The 16207-nt window shown below is 40.0% G+C and overlaps 3 protein-coding genes across 8 annotated transcripts; 2 read left to right on the top strand and 1 right to left on the bottom strand.

Annotated features, from left to right (window-relative positions):
- Positions 1-1218: 1218 nt before the first annotated feature.
- On the top strand, positions 1219-5583 carry LOC135586075 (uncharacterized). Of its 4 annotated transcripts, XM_065140083.1 has the most exons (9): positions 1219-1306; positions 1538-1981; positions 2657-2742; positions 2873-3169; positions 3754-3811; positions 4402-4526; positions 4761-4823; positions 5092-5216; positions 5325-5583. In XM_065140083.1, the coding sequence occupies exons 2-9, from the start codon at positions 1906-1908 to the stop codon at positions 5470-5472; spliced, it is 978 nt and encodes a 325-aa protein (XP_064996155.1). In that variant the 5' UTR covers positions 1219-1306; positions 1538-1905; the 3' UTR covers positions 5473-5583. The 4 variants fall into 4 exon arrangements, with proteins under 4 accessions (XP_064996155.1, XP_064996154.1, XP_064996156.1 ...); XM_065140082.1 differs by having other exon boundaries at positions 1268-1981; XM_065140084.1 differs by having other exon boundaries at positions 1268-1981; positions 2672-2742.
- A 10-nt stretch (positions 5584-5593) lies between these two features.
- Positions 5594-9722, top strand: LOC135631929 (very-long-chain 3-oxoacyl-CoA reductase 1-like). The gene is made up of 3 exons (XM_065140086.1): positions 5594-6500; positions 7206-7275; positions 9271-9722. Exons 1-3 carry the CDS (start codon positions 5854-5856, stop codon positions 9526-9528), a joined length of 975 nt encoding a protein of 324 aa, XP_064996158.1. The 5' UTR covers positions 5594-5853; the 3' UTR covers positions 9529-9722.
- Positions 9723-9893: 171 nt separating this feature from the next.
- LOC135582000 (protein RETICULATA-RELATED 1, chloroplastic-like) lies at positions 9894-16109 on the bottom strand. Of its 3 annotated transcripts, none has more exons than XR_010494557.1 (9): positions 15615-16109; positions 14232-14396; positions 13874-13966; positions 13685-13800; positions 12694-12792; positions 12314-12619; positions 12052-12219; positions 10142-10597; positions 9894-9985 (listed from the first exon to the last, which is right to left on the bottom strand). XR_010494557.1 is itself a non-coding variant. In XM_065140081.1 (8 exons), the coding sequence occupies exons 1-8, from the start codon at positions 16044-16046 to the stop codon at positions 10321-10323; spliced, it is 1656 nt and encodes a 551-aa protein (XP_064996153.1). In that variant the 5' UTR covers positions 16047-16109; the 3' UTR covers positions 9894-10320. The 3 variants fall into 3 exon arrangements, 1 of the variants encoding a protein (XP_064996153.1); XR_010494556.1 differs by having other exon boundaries at positions 9894-9994; XM_065140081.1 differs by having other exon boundaries at positions 9894-10597.
- Positions 16110-16207: the final 98 nt, after the last annotated feature.

Genomic DNA, 16207 nt, shown 5'->3' on the forward strand with positions numbered 1-16207 from the left:
CTTAATCCTACTTATGCTCAGGTTTATGAACTAGTGCCTTAAAAAGGCATTTGTACTTTTCTATGTCATTTGTACTTCTTTCAAATGATTTCGAGATATTGATTGTATTACCTACCGTGACTTCTTTATTTCTATGCCAAGATTGTTATGTTGCAATTACTTGGAATGTGATGCAGCCAAGATTGGTAGCTGTGATTGTCGATTTCTACCGTGACTGCTTTCTTTATTTCGATGTCAAGTCTGCTATCTTGCAATTATTTTGAATGTGATGCAGCTATGATTGATAGTTGCGATTGTCGGTTTCTACCGTGACTGCTTTCTTTATTTCCATGTCAAGTTTGCTATGTTCCAATTACTTGGAATGTGCTACGATTGGTAGCTGCGATTGTGGATTTCTACTACTATGACTGCTTTCCTTATTTCCATGTCAAGTTTGCTATGTTGCAATTATTTTGAATATGATGCAGCTATGATTGATGGCTGCGATTGTGGATTTAATAAAATATGTTGCAATTATTTTGAATGTGATGCAGCTACGATTGATGGCTGCGATTGTGGATTACATTTTATAAAATGTTCTCCGATACAGGTAAAGCTCTATCGATCCTAAGAACTTTATCCAAACATTGTCATGATGGCTGCGATTGTGGATTTAATAAAATGTTCTCCAATACAGGTAAAGCTCTAACGATCCTAAGAACTTTATCCAAACATTGTAAATCTTGTGTTATCTGTTCGGTCATAATGTCTTGCTTGTTATCGCATTCTTACGGAAATAATTAGGTTTTCTTACATGGCTGTTGCTACATGGTGATCAAGTGGATTCATATGTTCAGTAATTTGAATACAGTAAGTTCTGTCAGGGGCACCAGAAACAGAAAGAGATAACCTGTGTGCTCAGAAGATGTGACCATATGGTTCCTTCAGTGAAGAGGAAATCATTTTGTGATCTAGCTGATATATTATCATGCTCCTTTGGCTTTTCTTGTACTTTTTTCTTGTTCGGACTGCCTGAACTACTTCTGCACATATTCATATTAGGTGACTAGAATTATCCATAGCCTGTTGACGAGCTGAGCTATTCCATAAGACAGTTGATGCATACTCATATTAGGTAGCTTGTCATCCAAACATCCTGTCTGTGCTAGCCTGCGGGTAGTCTCTGTCAACTTAGCAACGATAACCTTATCCTTTCTTTTGTGCTTTCCGAGTTCTTCTTATACAAGACATATCTGTTTGCTTGCTTGCTATTCGAAGGCTTCACATGTGATACATCTGTGCTTAACATCGACTAAGTTCTTCATGTGTAATGTTTCTTGCTGATATTTCTGATTCCATTTATATATTTATAATCTTGTGATTCTTCAATGTGAATGAATGTGATTTCTGGTGGGCTTTTAGTTAAGTTGCTTCTTCCTTTTTCTTTGGTACGTGAATTGTTCTTCCTCCAGCTTTCTCCAAATACAAACCTACGCATCGATCGCAAGGCAAGTTCATCAAATCCTACGAGTCTCTGAATCGTCCCCTTCTGCTGCAGATTGTTTCGTTCTACCAACAGCAGGTGGGATGTGAATCAATCGAGAAAGAAGGGGTATTCTGTTAAAATCGTATGGGAAAAGGGGCCTTTAGCGAAAAATGGAAATAATAATCTTGAAAATAAAGAGAGAATTTCTCGGATTATATAAAAGGAGGAGGAGTTTAGTGTAAAAGGTTGGAAAAAAATCCGTCTTTTTGTGGTCAGAAACAGTCCGAAGGTCACACCATCGCCGGCAGTATATTCGTTTCCTCCTTCGATCGCCACTGCGACTCCGGTATCTGCCCCTGCGGGCGCGTCGAATCTTGAGTTCTTCTCGCGTGACTGTTAATTTGCTTCGACTGTGATAGGAAAAAGAAGACTGGCGGAGGATGGGCGCTGTTACCATGGTGATGCTATGTGAGACGGCTTGTGCGACTGGCCATCATCACTCTCTCCCCTCGCGAGGTTCGTTTTCTTTCTGAAGCTTGTAGTGTTTGATGTAGTGGATTTAGTTTCAGAACCAGCGTTCCGATTTCGCCTTGGCTTAAATACGTGCTGCGTTTCGATTTTGTGTTTAGATGCATTCGCAGGAAAAAGGAGAGGCAGTAGTAAATTGTAGCCTGCGAAACTGCAAGGCATTGACTGAGCTCCATAAAGAAGCTCTTAATGTGCCCTAGAGGCTACTTTAACTCGTGAATGAGCTCCATTAGATCATCACAGCATCAGATGTGTAGGAAAGATATCCTTTGGGTTGCTTTATGATCTATCTTTTGACACTAGATTGATGGAGTTTATATTTCCTAAATTTAGGTCTCCCAATGGAAGCAATGTGATTAATGCATTTAATTTTATGGGAGAGATCTGCTTTTTTTTTTTTTTTTTTGCAATTTTCACATTGTTAAGGTCTCCACATAATGGTAAGGTTGCTCTTAAGCGACCTGAGTAGAATCATTGTCCAAGCAGCCTCTCTGCTTATGGGAAAAGGCTGTACAAATTTCTTGCCATACAATTACAGTGGTGGGAATGGAGACTCTCAAACTGTCTTTTTGTGTGTTTCACATTGTTTCTTTGGACAAATTTCTTGTTATCCAGCTTCACTGTAGTCCATTAGAGTTGGCACTTTGCTTCTCTTTATGGCAGAGAATAATTGGCCAGGTCTGCTAGATAGGAAGTGTGGACGTAGTTGCTCTCCGGCAAGAGAACTTTTTCCTGCTAATCGACAGATTGTAAGTATCGCTCTTCATATTATTTGCTTTTATGTTCATTTGACTACCATTTGTATTATCTATTATGATAACTCGAAACAGATTCATGAATCAGGCAACTTGATCACCGTTCTCAATGGAAATTGTTTAGGGTTTTGGGCTGCAGTTTAAAGCCTTTGCATCATCAAGGAAATCTGAGAAGAAACTGACAAATGATAGGAAAATTTCCAAGACTACGCAAAGAAAAGAACTTCTTTCGAAAGACTTTATGGACATGTCAGATGAAGCTACTTCAGGCAATGATACCGATTTTAGTAATCGCATTGAATTGGCAAACAATAATTTAGGTGCCGATGGCTCAACTTCATATCCCACCAGAGGTCAAGTGCTTCAAGCCTGCATTATAACATCTGGCTTGTTGCTTGCTCTGGGTGCAACAATTCGACAGGTAGTTTCAGCTTGTTTTGCTATAAATTTCTGGTCCTTCTTCCATAAGTTGTTCACTTCTTTTGTTAGTTAAAGGACTAAAATTTAATCCATCTCTTGTAATAGCAAAAACAAGACAACAATTAGTTTTCTTGTGATGGGACACCATCTTTCTTTCTGTGATTTTCTTTTTTCACTGGCACGTTCTATGTTAGCATAGAATGACGTATGCTCCAGTCTGACCATAACAAACCAAACACAACGAAAAAAGATATATGACACAATCTTAGATCGGTGCTGTCATGGTGCAGTATTGAGCTGACCATTTTTAGTAGTCATGGGGTGTCATTATAATGTCTTTGCAATCTTCTACTTGTTATATGTTGAGAGAGGATCCAGTTAATGTTTTAGTTGGTTTCCAGTGTTTTATCTTCAGGATGTAATGATATGGACAGCTACTCTTATAGTTCTACTTTTCCATAATTTTCAGATGTGTGCCATGCAATTTATTCTTAAAGAGTTCACTAGCATTATATCCAACATTTCAAGTTCTTTCACACATACACTATGATTCATAACTTTTTCTTTAACTACTACAACATTTAGGCAGCCCATGTTGCATCTGTGGAAGGATGGGCAGTACTTGACTCCTCTGAAGTATCATGTAAGTGCTTGAGGCTGATTGTTCCTTGCATATAGAAGCCTAATACATGTTGTCTTCCTTTTTTGCTTTATTTTGATCGACGATGTTACTCTAAAACCATTGAAATAATTAAAAAGAAGATAGGTTCCCCAAAAGGCTTTGTGGCGATAGGCATACCGGGGTGAGATTTTTCTAGTGATATTAAAATCTAAGATCGAAGCTGCTGCTTCTGTATCTTTGACCAATACGTTATATTCATTTTAACCTTCATTCTGTATTGAAAGATTACCTTTTTATCTGACAGAGTTGCTATCCTTGTTTGCTTCAGTTAGGACTTGGTAATTTTAGAATTGGGTTCTTCATGTTACAACAGTCGATCTGATTTCTGGCAAAAAATTATTCAGTGAAGTTGAATGTTTAACGACCTTAGAACCTAGCCCAAACAATTATTTGCAAATTATGAGTGATGCGTCAAATATATCAGCCTCCCGAAGGGGAACATACTGTATTTAGATACTTCTGCCACAGAGATTCCACTTCATGCATTTTTGCTGATTGTTTTAGAGATTTTACTTTGTTTTCTCCTTTACGGATGAGTGGCTTTGCTGCAGTTGGTTTTGAGATGTGGCATCTTGAATTGATATTGGGACTTGTTCTCTTGATATCATCTAGCCGGTACCTATTATTGAAGACATGGCCAGACTTTTCACAATCAAGTGAAGCTGCCAACCAACAGGTGTGCTTTGGTCTTTCCGAAAAAGATTCCTAATACTCATCTTGTTGTTACGCCTCCTTTTTTTTGTTGAGATGCCTGAAATTAAAAGGATATAGGAATTGCAAGACTAATTTTAGCATATGTTCATATTGTGACAGTTTATAAGAGGAAGAAAAAGATTGTTATCGTAGATGAAAAAATTCATCATCTTCATTTATTTTAACTGAATCTTAAGCTTCCATCTTTGGTTTTCAGATACTCAGTTCGCTCGAGCCTTTGGATTACATTCTAGTGGCATTTTTACCTGGAATTAGTGAGGTAACACAGCTCCTACGAAAATTACCTTCTATGATGATGTGTATCAAGTTCTTCAGTGTCGTGTATCTGTTCTGTACTGGTCCTCGAGTGAATTCACTGATCGGCATGGCGATCATGGGTTCCATTTTTCTCAACTCTCATACATCCCTGGACCAAACACATGCCATGAGTTATGCACCTCGGTGCAATTAGTCCATCAATCCATTAAACATGTTTTCGTGAGATTCTTGTTGTATCTATAAACCCCTAAACCGTAACTTAATCTCAGGAGTTGCTTTTCCGCGGGGCATTAATGCCGCTGTTTGGACTCAACTGGAGAAGTGCTTTGGCAGTAGCAGCCATTTTTGGAGTTCTTCATCTAGGTAGCGGCCGAAGATATTCTTTCGCAATCTGGTATTTTTCTCTCGTAATCTTGTTACTCCAATCTTACATCATATGAACTCCGCTATCATTTTTATCATCTCTTGCAAAGGTTAATCCATCTTGAGGGAATGTGTTCAGGGCAACATTTGTTGGCTTTGCTTATGGTGCGGCAACGCTCATCTCCTCCAGCATCATTGTTCCGATGGCCTCACATTCCTTGAACAATCTTGTGGGTGGCCTTCTATGGCGTCTCACATCTATCAACCCAAAGGAGCGAGACAAGTAACTCATCACTACTTATGCATGCTTTCTGTTCGATAGAATGTATACAGTGTGTAGTTTTTGAGATGCTTGTAAGCGTTGACCACATCATATATCGATTGCATCGTCTTCTAAATGTGGAGTTGTGATGGGGTGACCAATTAACGGATCCAAAATCCGATTGGCCAATTAAATAACTTGGATGTAAACGGGTTTGGATATATGTATGTATAGAAGATCCGATCCATCATAATTCCTACATTTTGATCCAACCGAAGCCGATCCCCCCACTCGACGGTCGGTTAAACGCTTTCAATTCCATTGTCCGTCTCTGCAACCACCCGAACTCCCCCTCTTTCCTCCCGTTGGCTCTCTCAAGCGTGTGCGAGAAGAAGAAGAAGAAGAGATGGCGGCCTCGTGCTCCTTCCACCACCACTTCCAAACCCTACCCACATGGCTCCTCCTCGCCGCTGCCGTCGGCGTCCTCGCCCTCCTCAGGCTCTCCTTCGCCACCCTCAGTTGGGCCTTCGTCACCTTCCTCCGCCCCGGCAAGGATCTGCGCCGCTACGGCTCCTGGGCCGTCGTCACCGGCTCCACCGACGGCATCGGCAGGGCCTTCGCCCTCCAGCTCGCCCGCCGGGGCCTCAACCTCGTCCTCGTCGGCCGCAGCCCCGACAAGCTCCGTGACGTCGCCGACGCCGTCCGCGCCGCCCGGGACCCCCCCGTCCGCGTTGAGACCGTGGTCGTCGACCTTGCTGGTGACCTCGCCGACGGGGTCGCCCGTCTCCGGACGGCCATCCAGGGGCTCGATGTCGGGATCTTGGTCAACAACGCCGGCGTCTCCTACCCCTACGCCAGGTTCTTCCACGAGGTGGATGAGGAGCTGATGGGGAACCTGATCAAGGTGAACGCGGAGGGGGTGACGAGGATGACCCAGGCCGTGCTGCCGGGGATGCTGGAGAGGAAGAGGGGCGCCATCGTGAACATCGGCTCGGGGGCGGCCATCGTCATCCCATCCGATCCGCTCTATGCCGTGTACGCCGCCACGAAAGCGTAAGATCCGTTTTCTTGTTTCTTAGATGGATTATTGCCCTCTTTGTGCTCGAGATTATGACTTATCTGATGCAGATCTGGTTAACTGAAGGATGTGGGCTGTTGTGTGTTCTAATGAAAATAGACATTACTGGTAAAACGAAGATAAATAAGAGATCTGAGCTAAAATGGAAGGAAGAAGGGATTTCTCTGATACCCTATTGGTCCCGTGTTGGTCTTGCAGATAGCTTTGATTAGTATGCCACCCCAAAAAAGCTACCTCTTTTGGGGCTTGTCTAACCTGAACTTTGGGCTCCGGTTTTTTGACAAATTCACAATGAAAACACAAACTATTTCCATATTGTTTTCCTAGGTTTCTAATCGCAAAGGTAAGTGCATGGACAGCCCCTTTCATGTGGGTTAAACTGCTTGTATCTTTGTTTCTTTTGCTTGATCTCATGTTAACCGGGAGCTCTAGCCCATCATCGATCACCTCATGATGCACGGTTACCATGGGAAAAATCTAAGCTGAGTTAGCTATTCATATATAGGTCTTTATATCAGGCTGGAGCAATTGACAGGATGATTTTTAGTAACCTGTTGCTTTTATTGGACTTATGTCAACAATTAATTTGTCTTACTGGGACACTTTGTAGATCCTATAGGGAGCAAGTCGTTTTCTTTTCTCTTGTTCAGCGTATATGACTCTGTTATATTTTCTCTCAGGTATATCGATCAATTCTCAAGATGCCTGTATGTTGAATATAAGGGCAAGGGGATAGATGTGCAGTGCCAGGTAATATTCTCTTCATATCTTTCATATATTCTTGACAAATACCTTTTTAAGTTTGTTTTAACTAATTTGATTGTCCATCTATCCTCCTTATTTGTAGATGATATGGTATGCCTCTGAATGTGTTCTATGCTGTGATTTAATTTTCCAAATCTCTTTGCTATCGTTTTTTTTTTGCTATCATTGCTTTTGCTGTATAAGCATTCTGTAGTTGCTCTTACTAGATTTCTTAAACATCCAAGAAAGGGAAGTAGGATTCAGGTGACTTCACTTAAAACTCTTGTGACTCAATTAAGGTTATGATATGGCTCGTTCCATTCTACTATGAAGTAACTCAAATGATATTTTTATAATATCAAGACATGTTATGTGACCAGAATGAACTTTGAAGCTTATGTCATTGCCACGAAAGGATGTTTTGCACATGGTGGGACTATGATCTAAATTTTCAGCTGGTCTGAGTTCTAATGGAGGATAAAACTTGGAATTGGTTTGGTTTTGGTTAGTTCTGACGGATAGATTGGTAGACAACCCATTTCAAGATTTGGTTGAAAATCAAAATGTCTCAATCTGTTCAGTAGACAATACTAATACTCTCAGAGAAAATAAGAGATTACTTATTAAAAAGATTATTGGCATGAAATGGCTGCATAAACAGATCCGTCTCTGACTCAAAAGCTTCCCCAGTCATTTTCTTTCCTGAAGTTCTTTGTTCCTTCCTAAAATGAAGAAAATCAAAAGTTATACAGATCCAACTGAACTCTGCAGAGGGCCATTTATTTTCTCATGGATCTATTTTGGAGCAGATTGTAGTATATATTTCATCTAAAACAAGAGTTTTCATCCCAAGTTTTCATCTAAAACTAGAATTTGATGAACTACTAAAAGCTTTCCGTTGTTTTTATCCAACCCCCAAGTGCCATGTTTCTTATGCTCTACTTTGTTGCTTTCTCTCCTTTTCTGGTTTTGGTTTTAGATGGTAAAATCATAAAAGCTTCATGGAAATGTGGGTATGGCTGCTTGTATCTCTTGATGATCTTGAAGTAATAGGGAATCAGGTGGTGGATCATTAAACCAAATCAAAATGTAAAAGATAACTAGACAATTGGTTGCCAATCTACAACGTTTTATTCTTTTTGTTAACTGTCTTTTCAACTACTTTTGGCATTTCCTTGGTTCACTTAAAAAAAAAATGAATCTGTCGGTGTACGTACATTAGAAACTCACAATTGTTGTTTGGTCTTTTTGCATGATAGCATTTGTTATTTGGTGTCAGGTAGACAAACTTGACTTGTTTCTTAAGTTTCTGAATCTTGTGGATTAGTGTCTGCCCAATGACTTTCTTTTCTATTTTCTTTCAAGTTATGATAGTTTACCACAGATTTTTCACTCACCAAGCATATAATACTTCAAATGACTTGCATTTCTGCTATATGCATGTTAGTGTTTTTTTTTTGTTTTCAGTTGTGTTTCTACTTAAATATTTTCTGTGGATAGGTTAGGGAGACCAGTTATTTTGCATTTCTAGCTACATATTTAGGATTATTCTGGAATGTTATCTGCACGAGATACATTGTGAATTAAGTACTTTGGAAGAAACACATTAGATAATTGTAGCATGGTGGTAAAAGTATGTTGTTGTTTTTTTTTTTCTAAAAAAATATTATATCAAATAGTATACATGACATGACGCTCACATATGGACTGATGCCTATTACTTATGCAACAATGCACTAAACCAATCTGGATATCTCAACAAAGATTAAAAGTATGTTGTTTTATCAATGCCGTTAGGTTTCTCTTGTAAATGGAAATATTTATACATACATCCAAATGCCCCTCGACATCTTGTACAAATGGTTCCCTCTTTATAAACGTTGTGTAGTGGTGTTTTGTATCCTTTGTTTTGCGTCAAAGAAGATCATTTCATTCAATTATGATAATTAGGGCATGACTTGCTATCTCCTTGTGTGTGTGTGTTTGCCCGCCCGCGCACAGGTGCCTTTGTACGTGGCAACGAAGATGGCATCCATTAGGAAATCATCCTTCTTTGTGCCATCAGCAGACACTTACGCCCGTGCGGCTTTGCGATGGATAGGCTATGAACCACGATGCACACCCTACTGGCCCCATTCCCTCATATGGTGTCTGCTGTCGGTGATACCAGAGTCCGCTATCGACCAATGGCGGCTGGGCTTCTGCATTAACGTCCGGAAGAGGGGGCAGCTCAAAGATGCCAAAAAGAAGGAAAACTAGTGATACTTCATGTGTGGTGTTGTCTACCTCAGGAAGAAGGATACTATTTGATTTCATCGTTGGGATAACTATGTAGGGTCAGGTACTTCGTAGATCCCGTATGCTTTATTCATGAAAAGACTTTGTTTCCCGCAGACCAAAGCTGTTATCGTTGCAAAATGCTCTTAGATATGGGAATGATATCAGTTCACCGATTCGTTTTCCCCTTTTCGTGAGAGAGATACAAAAGGATTTCAAGGCTTCGTTAGTGGTATCAAACCATTTCGAGGTGCTGTAGTCCCTCCCGTCTAAGAACACAAAGGATTTGAACGCCTGACCAGATTGCTATTCAGATTGACTTTGATAACGCACAAAATAACATGCCATGGATACAACAACAAAACATTGGGTTTTCGAACATATGTTTCTGTTGACCGACAGCACAGAGCTCATCCACACAAGTTCTTGCCAGTAATACCTGCATATACTAAATGAATAACATTCCTTAAAATACAATAAAAAAAGGAAGGCAGCAGATAAAATTTCCTAGACTCGTAGTACTCGGAAATGAAAGGATAAAACAAAAACAAAATGCTAATTCCTCTCTTGATCGCAAAGAAATAGGGGCACTCACTATCTTATTGCTCATTGGATCTGTTAAGTCTGTCTAATCGCCAAAAGAATCATGGCCCGATCTTGTTTGGACGGCTTCTTCTATCTGAAGATAATAAAAGCCATGTGGATGGATGACCTGCTCACTTCATTTGCATTATAGAAGAGTAAACCGCATGCTGCGAGAAGATTGTTTGCCCACTATGGTGAACCAGCATTGACCTTTTTCCTAATGATTCTTTTGCGACGTGTCTTTGGGGGTGTGGCTTCCGGTTCACCGCTTCCTTGCTTGAGGCCGAGCAATCCGAGGCCAGAGATTATGGCATTCTTGGAGATGAACCATTTGGATGATGAGCTCTCCACCGCATCTGAGGGTCTGTTGTATGCTTTCAACAGATTCTCCGACTCGAGTAGAGGATTAGCTTCCACCCCAAGCCAAGCAAGCCTTGATGTCTCTCCAAGCTGGGCATTCAAAATTCTGCACACAGATGAAACAAACAGGCACGTGATATCTATCTGTAGTCATTGATCAGCCAGTTTGGCCAAATGCAAATAAAAATTGATGACCAAGATCAATAAATTAAAAAAAAGAAACAGCAGAGCTCAAAAAATGCATCACAACAAATTCGTAGTTCAGTCATATGTATATCTCCTTACATGTTCATGCAGGCACTTATTTGCCTGAGATAAATAGAATTACAAACTAGGTAAGAATATTGTAACTAATTATTATTCATTCATGAAATCTTAATGGATATTATGTTCGCCAACCTTTAAGAAACAACATGCAGTTGATACTCAATATTGGCATCAAGGTTTTGGACCAAGATAAAACAGGATTGATGGATCACATTCTCAAGTATATAGTCCAACCAAACATGCTTTAAAAGTAAATAAAAGAAAATATTATAGACAGAAAATATCACTATATATAAGCATGACCATTCTCAAGTCGATAACAAAGATGCTACATGCCATCATCCGATAAACAGTGGTCGGAGTAAATGAGTGGAAAATTTGTTTTTCTGGACATATTGTAAAAAAGAATTAAATCCAGACCCAGTTTCCAAACATGCTGACTTTGTCAGAAACCAAACCACATTGTTCATCTGCACCAGAAGAACTTGTGACTCAAGTCTGCCATGGACCTTCACCTAACTACTATAGCAAACTAATCTTGCATTTCCATTAAATACTAAATTAGAATAAATTGTAACCTGAACCACATACGCACCAGACAGGATCGACACAATCAAAGCTTTGATTGAGCTATGACACCACATTATCTAGATGGACTTTCCAATTTTCAATCCATAATTGGAAGCTAAATAATGCATAGGTCAACATAAAACATATTACCAGGTGCAAGTAAAAAAATGCTTGTTCTTCTGTGCAAAATGTTGAATAATGTGGACATCAAGGGATTATGCAAACCAGCAAAATAGGGATTAGATGTCACCTCCTTTTTCTCTGTGCCAATACAGTTCAGAAACAGTACTAAATTTTCAACAAAAAGACCTTACAAGATCCGAGTCCTTTCTACTCAAAATATGCTCAGAATCGTGTGCCTGAAAGATGTATTTCCGAATGCAAGATTTGGCAATAATGGAAAGGGAGAACATCTTACCACTAACAGCAAGCAGTCTAATGGTCTATAGGCATCTTTTAGTAGTATTTCAAAATTCAGCGGAGAGAATGTTTCATTGGAGATCAGTTGAAAAGGATGTACAGAAGACAAATATAGAAAAAGACCAGCACACCAGCAGCCAGGTTGTTAAAATACCACCAACTAGTTGGTTGTGCAGATAACAATAGTAAAGATGGTATGATAAGGAAGTGCACAAGAGAAAATCAAGAAACTATTTGATAAGGGCTTTAAAAAGATAAAACCTAATAAAAGTTGCCAAGTCCATTAGTTAGATAAGGATGTACCTCAATGCTGTGCTGAAAAAGATTGCAACCCCAAGAACATCAAAGTGGTTGACCATAGCTCTATCAAGTCCATTTAAAAGCTGATACCGCATGTTTGCATAAAGTCCTAAAAAGGCACCATATCCAAGAGCATTGGTACTTACAGAAGGAATGGTCACTGACAACTTACTGCAAATTTAAGTTCGAGTAAATGTCAAGGTCAAGCTTTGACAAACATTTGTAGGGATGATAATACATAAGAAAATAAATATTATATACAAACCTCCCATCCCTCTTTGCTGCAAAAGCTTTTGACAAAGCACCTTGAATTGATCCTGTAGTTAATCCAAGCAGAGAAAATTCTGCAGCCTTGTAGAAGAACGAATAAACTCTTTTCTGCAAATCAAATTCCCTCATAGGATAGCTGTTCTCGAAGATATTGTTTGGAAGTTTCTGGATGGTGTTTTCCAAGTCAAAGCGGAATGTATTCCCATACGAACGACAAGGTGCAAGGCTCCAAACCATTATTCCATTACAAGTCATTACAGTAAGGACATTAACAAGTGCCAATTGCCATTCTTGCTTCATCCTATTAAATATATCAGGGAAATTAAAAATATATATATAAATGACAATGCCTTTCACGTGTGATTGAAATTGTACCTCTCTTTGCGATTCTTAAACTCCCACCAAAGGGAACAGGCACAAGTCACGGTCTCTTCTAGGAGTAGTTTATACAAGAAAGATGGATCTGCAATCATCCTGCATATCATAGTAGTAACTGATAAGTGACAATGGCTTAGGCTCCAACATATATAGGATGAAAACTGACTTTAGTAAGCCACCAGCATTTATCCCCATATAGTTGTATTTGGAGAACTTTTTATGCATTTTATAAAATATTCCTTTTAAAAGTTGTTCAGGTTCAAGTGAACAACGAATTAAGTTTGTCATGGGACACTTAATTTGTAACTATTCAGTTACCACAATGTCATAGTGGCCTAACAGGAAGGATTTGTAACTATTCAGATTTCTTAGAAAGCACTCCACAGAGACACTTGAGAAAGTAAGCCAAATTGACAATAACTTCTTATTGTCACTGAAAATTCAAACATCAGTGTAGCCTTTGCTGTAGTCTCTCTCCAGTAATCTCTCTTCTCTCACTACCTTGCTCTGCACCTCTACCCACCTCACCTTACTAGAGCATAATTGAAGAGAACAAGCATAATGTTTTTGAAACAGCAGCTCACTGACCATGGATGCCAGTAAAAAATCTAAACCTATTTCATGATCTGCAACCCGTTCTTCATCATGTGATCCTACAATTCCAGTGGCAAGGTATAATCAAGCTGATCCATGGTCTAGAACCTTTTTTTTCCACACATGAACTGTAGAACATTAGAATGATGATCAACAGATTAGAATGCATTAATCACATCCATTGCAAACAACCACAAGAATGGTCACAAATTTACAACAAGTTGCAATGCCCCAACTAAATGTAGAAGATCATGTTTTGATGACTACAAATTCTAGTACATATTTTAACATGTCATTTGATATGAATTATAAGCACAAAAGAAAAACATACTACAGTCTTCTGTACAGCTTCAATATCTTTGTTGACCATGAAACAAGTTATAAAACGCATTACCTTCCAACGAAAGCCCTAGATAACCATTCTGGAAGTGTTCGAGATATGGCTCTAGAAACAGTTGGTCTTGCATTCATTGTCAAGAACCGGACCATTTGAGCAGAACTGACCAATCCCTGCAATGGTCATCCATTTAACATATCATGAAAACATTTTCAATCAACCAATTGGTGGGAATAAGAAATATACCATTTCATAAGCTTGTCGAAGACCAGCAGGCAAGTTTATCATGCTCTTGTACCACTCCTGAAGCACAGCATCTACAAATTTCCTGTCAAAAAGCTGAAGACAGTGTAGTAATGAAGTCCACATTAGCCTGAGAGATAATTATGCAGGTAAAAAAAGTGCATTTGCTCTTTAAAAAGGCCAAACGTGCACACAAGGCTCCTCCCAATGTTGAAAATAAAGATATGGAGACTAGATTCTATTTAATGGAAACAAGACTGCTACTGCAATACAGATAGAAGATAAGACTGTTTAGAAACTTTGGAAAGAGTAAGAGTGGAAAGTACATTTACACTTAACAAACATAAAAAATTTTACAAACCTCTTGAAGAACCATGCGTCTTCTAAATAATCCACCTTCATCTCCATCATCCTCTTCATCAAAATCATCAAAGTAATCATCATCATCACCATCATCATCTCCTCCATCACCCCCACCATGGAAATTTTTCTTTCCAATATCGCCACCTCCTCCACCAACTGCTAACTGCAGCACCCAAATAATGGAAAAGGATAAGCATGTGAAGAAAAGTAATAGAGGATTTAGATCCAACCATGTCCAAACAAGTCAATTTTACTATCATTCCACAAGACTATGAATCAGATTTAATGACACAATACAACTACGCTCTCCAACTGTAAATCAAGTTAATGTTGGTGAAAATTGCTAGAATAGAAAGACAATGGTCACAGAAAAATCTAAACATGTTATCAAAATGTATCTACCAATTAAATCAACAGGCATAAATATAGAACTTGACACAAGTCAATTATTCTAATGTAACACTTTCAACTAATATTTTCAGTTTCACAGAATGCTCTGGTGTCAAACAGTAGATGGCTACCAGCATCTAGCCGCATGCAGTCAGAACCAACCTGCTGCAGGTTAAGATGCTCTGAACAATCCTAGATAGTGTGCTAACTGCCACTGTTATGCTGGCAACAAGTGAGTAGCTTGAGACATTTAGAGAAATTTTCAATTGGAGAAACTCTGCATATGTAAACTCATATAACTCAAAACTTAACAGAAGAAGAGAACGTATTTTCCTAAAAGTTTGGATCCTATTAAATTTGTGAGATCCAAATTCTCCCTCCAATTCATATGGTTCCTTCCATTTACAATCCATCCATCCATCCTTTATGACACACGTTGAGATATCACAGGTGATTAGAGGGTGGATCAAGCACGCATTAATAGTTGGGGCCTGTCATCAATAAATAATTGAGAAGCATGATCGGAGAGGTCTGTGATGGGCAGAATTGTACAGCTATAATGGTCAATGAGAAACGGAGAGAATCTTAAAGATCATTGCAAACATTCAGATGGTTAACGTTTGATAGAACAACAGACTTAACCAAAAAATCTTGTTTCCAACGTCCAATTCTAGAAATTAGTTGCACTTACCTAAACTAACAACAGTTATGGAAAGAAACAAACTTATAGAAGATCAATATGTCTCAACCCTCCCAAGTTGGTGCCAAGTTCATTGAGCAAAAGGAAAGGACTGGTTCAACTATGAGCAACACCTGAGTGTTCCCTTAAGCATGAAAACAAGGATAAAGGATTTGCGTAGGGAGTAGGCAATCCTTCTTCAACGACAAGGAAAAAAAGGGCATGGAGAACCTAAAAAGCTAATGGAACAAAACCCTTATTTTCCGATTTCCAATAAAAAGAAGCACGAACCCTAAAACTTTATTCTCATACCTCCGGACTAGTCCTCCTCGTCTTCTGTGACAGATCAAGCTTCGACTTCTCCAGCGTCACCGCGCCGAAGGCCCCATACTTGCCCCCTTTCATTACCGGCTTCGCGGCCCCGGAAGTGGCGGGGGACGATAAGTAGGAGAGCGGCCCGGACTCGGTCGACAACGCAAAGCATCGCTCGAGAGCGTCCCTGACGTCGGAATCCACGGGCGCCGGGGCTGCGGCAGCGGAGGCCGTGATTCCAGAGGCGGCGCGAGGCTTCCTCGGGCCAAGACCAACGGGAGATAGGACAAGTCGTGTGCGGAGATTAGGGTTTGGGGGCGGCGGGAAGGAGAGGGGTCTGGGTAGAGGGGCGAGGTGGTGGCGGTGGAGGGCCATGAGAGGCCGTGGTGGTGTGACGGTGGCGGTGGATTGAAGGGCGGCGTGCGAATGCATCGCTTCCTCAGCTCTCACCCCCTCTTCCTCCCTCCGATTTATCCCCTTCGCTATCCTCCTCCATCAATTCTTATCATCGCATCGCCTTCATATCCCACTCCGGTTCGCAGCCCGTCTAATCGCTATTGGTTGTTGTGAGTGGTTCCCACAGGACCCCACAA

This window comes from Musa acuminata, chromosome BXJ3-2, assembly GCF_036884655.1.
Source record: "Musa acuminata AAA Group cultivar baxijiao chromosome BXJ3-2, Cavendish_Baxijiao_AAA, whole genome shotgun sequence".
In the NCBI taxonomy this organism is placed as follows: domain Eukaryota; kingdom Viridiplantae; phylum Streptophyta; class Magnoliopsida; order Zingiberales; family Musaceae; genus Musa; species Musa acuminata.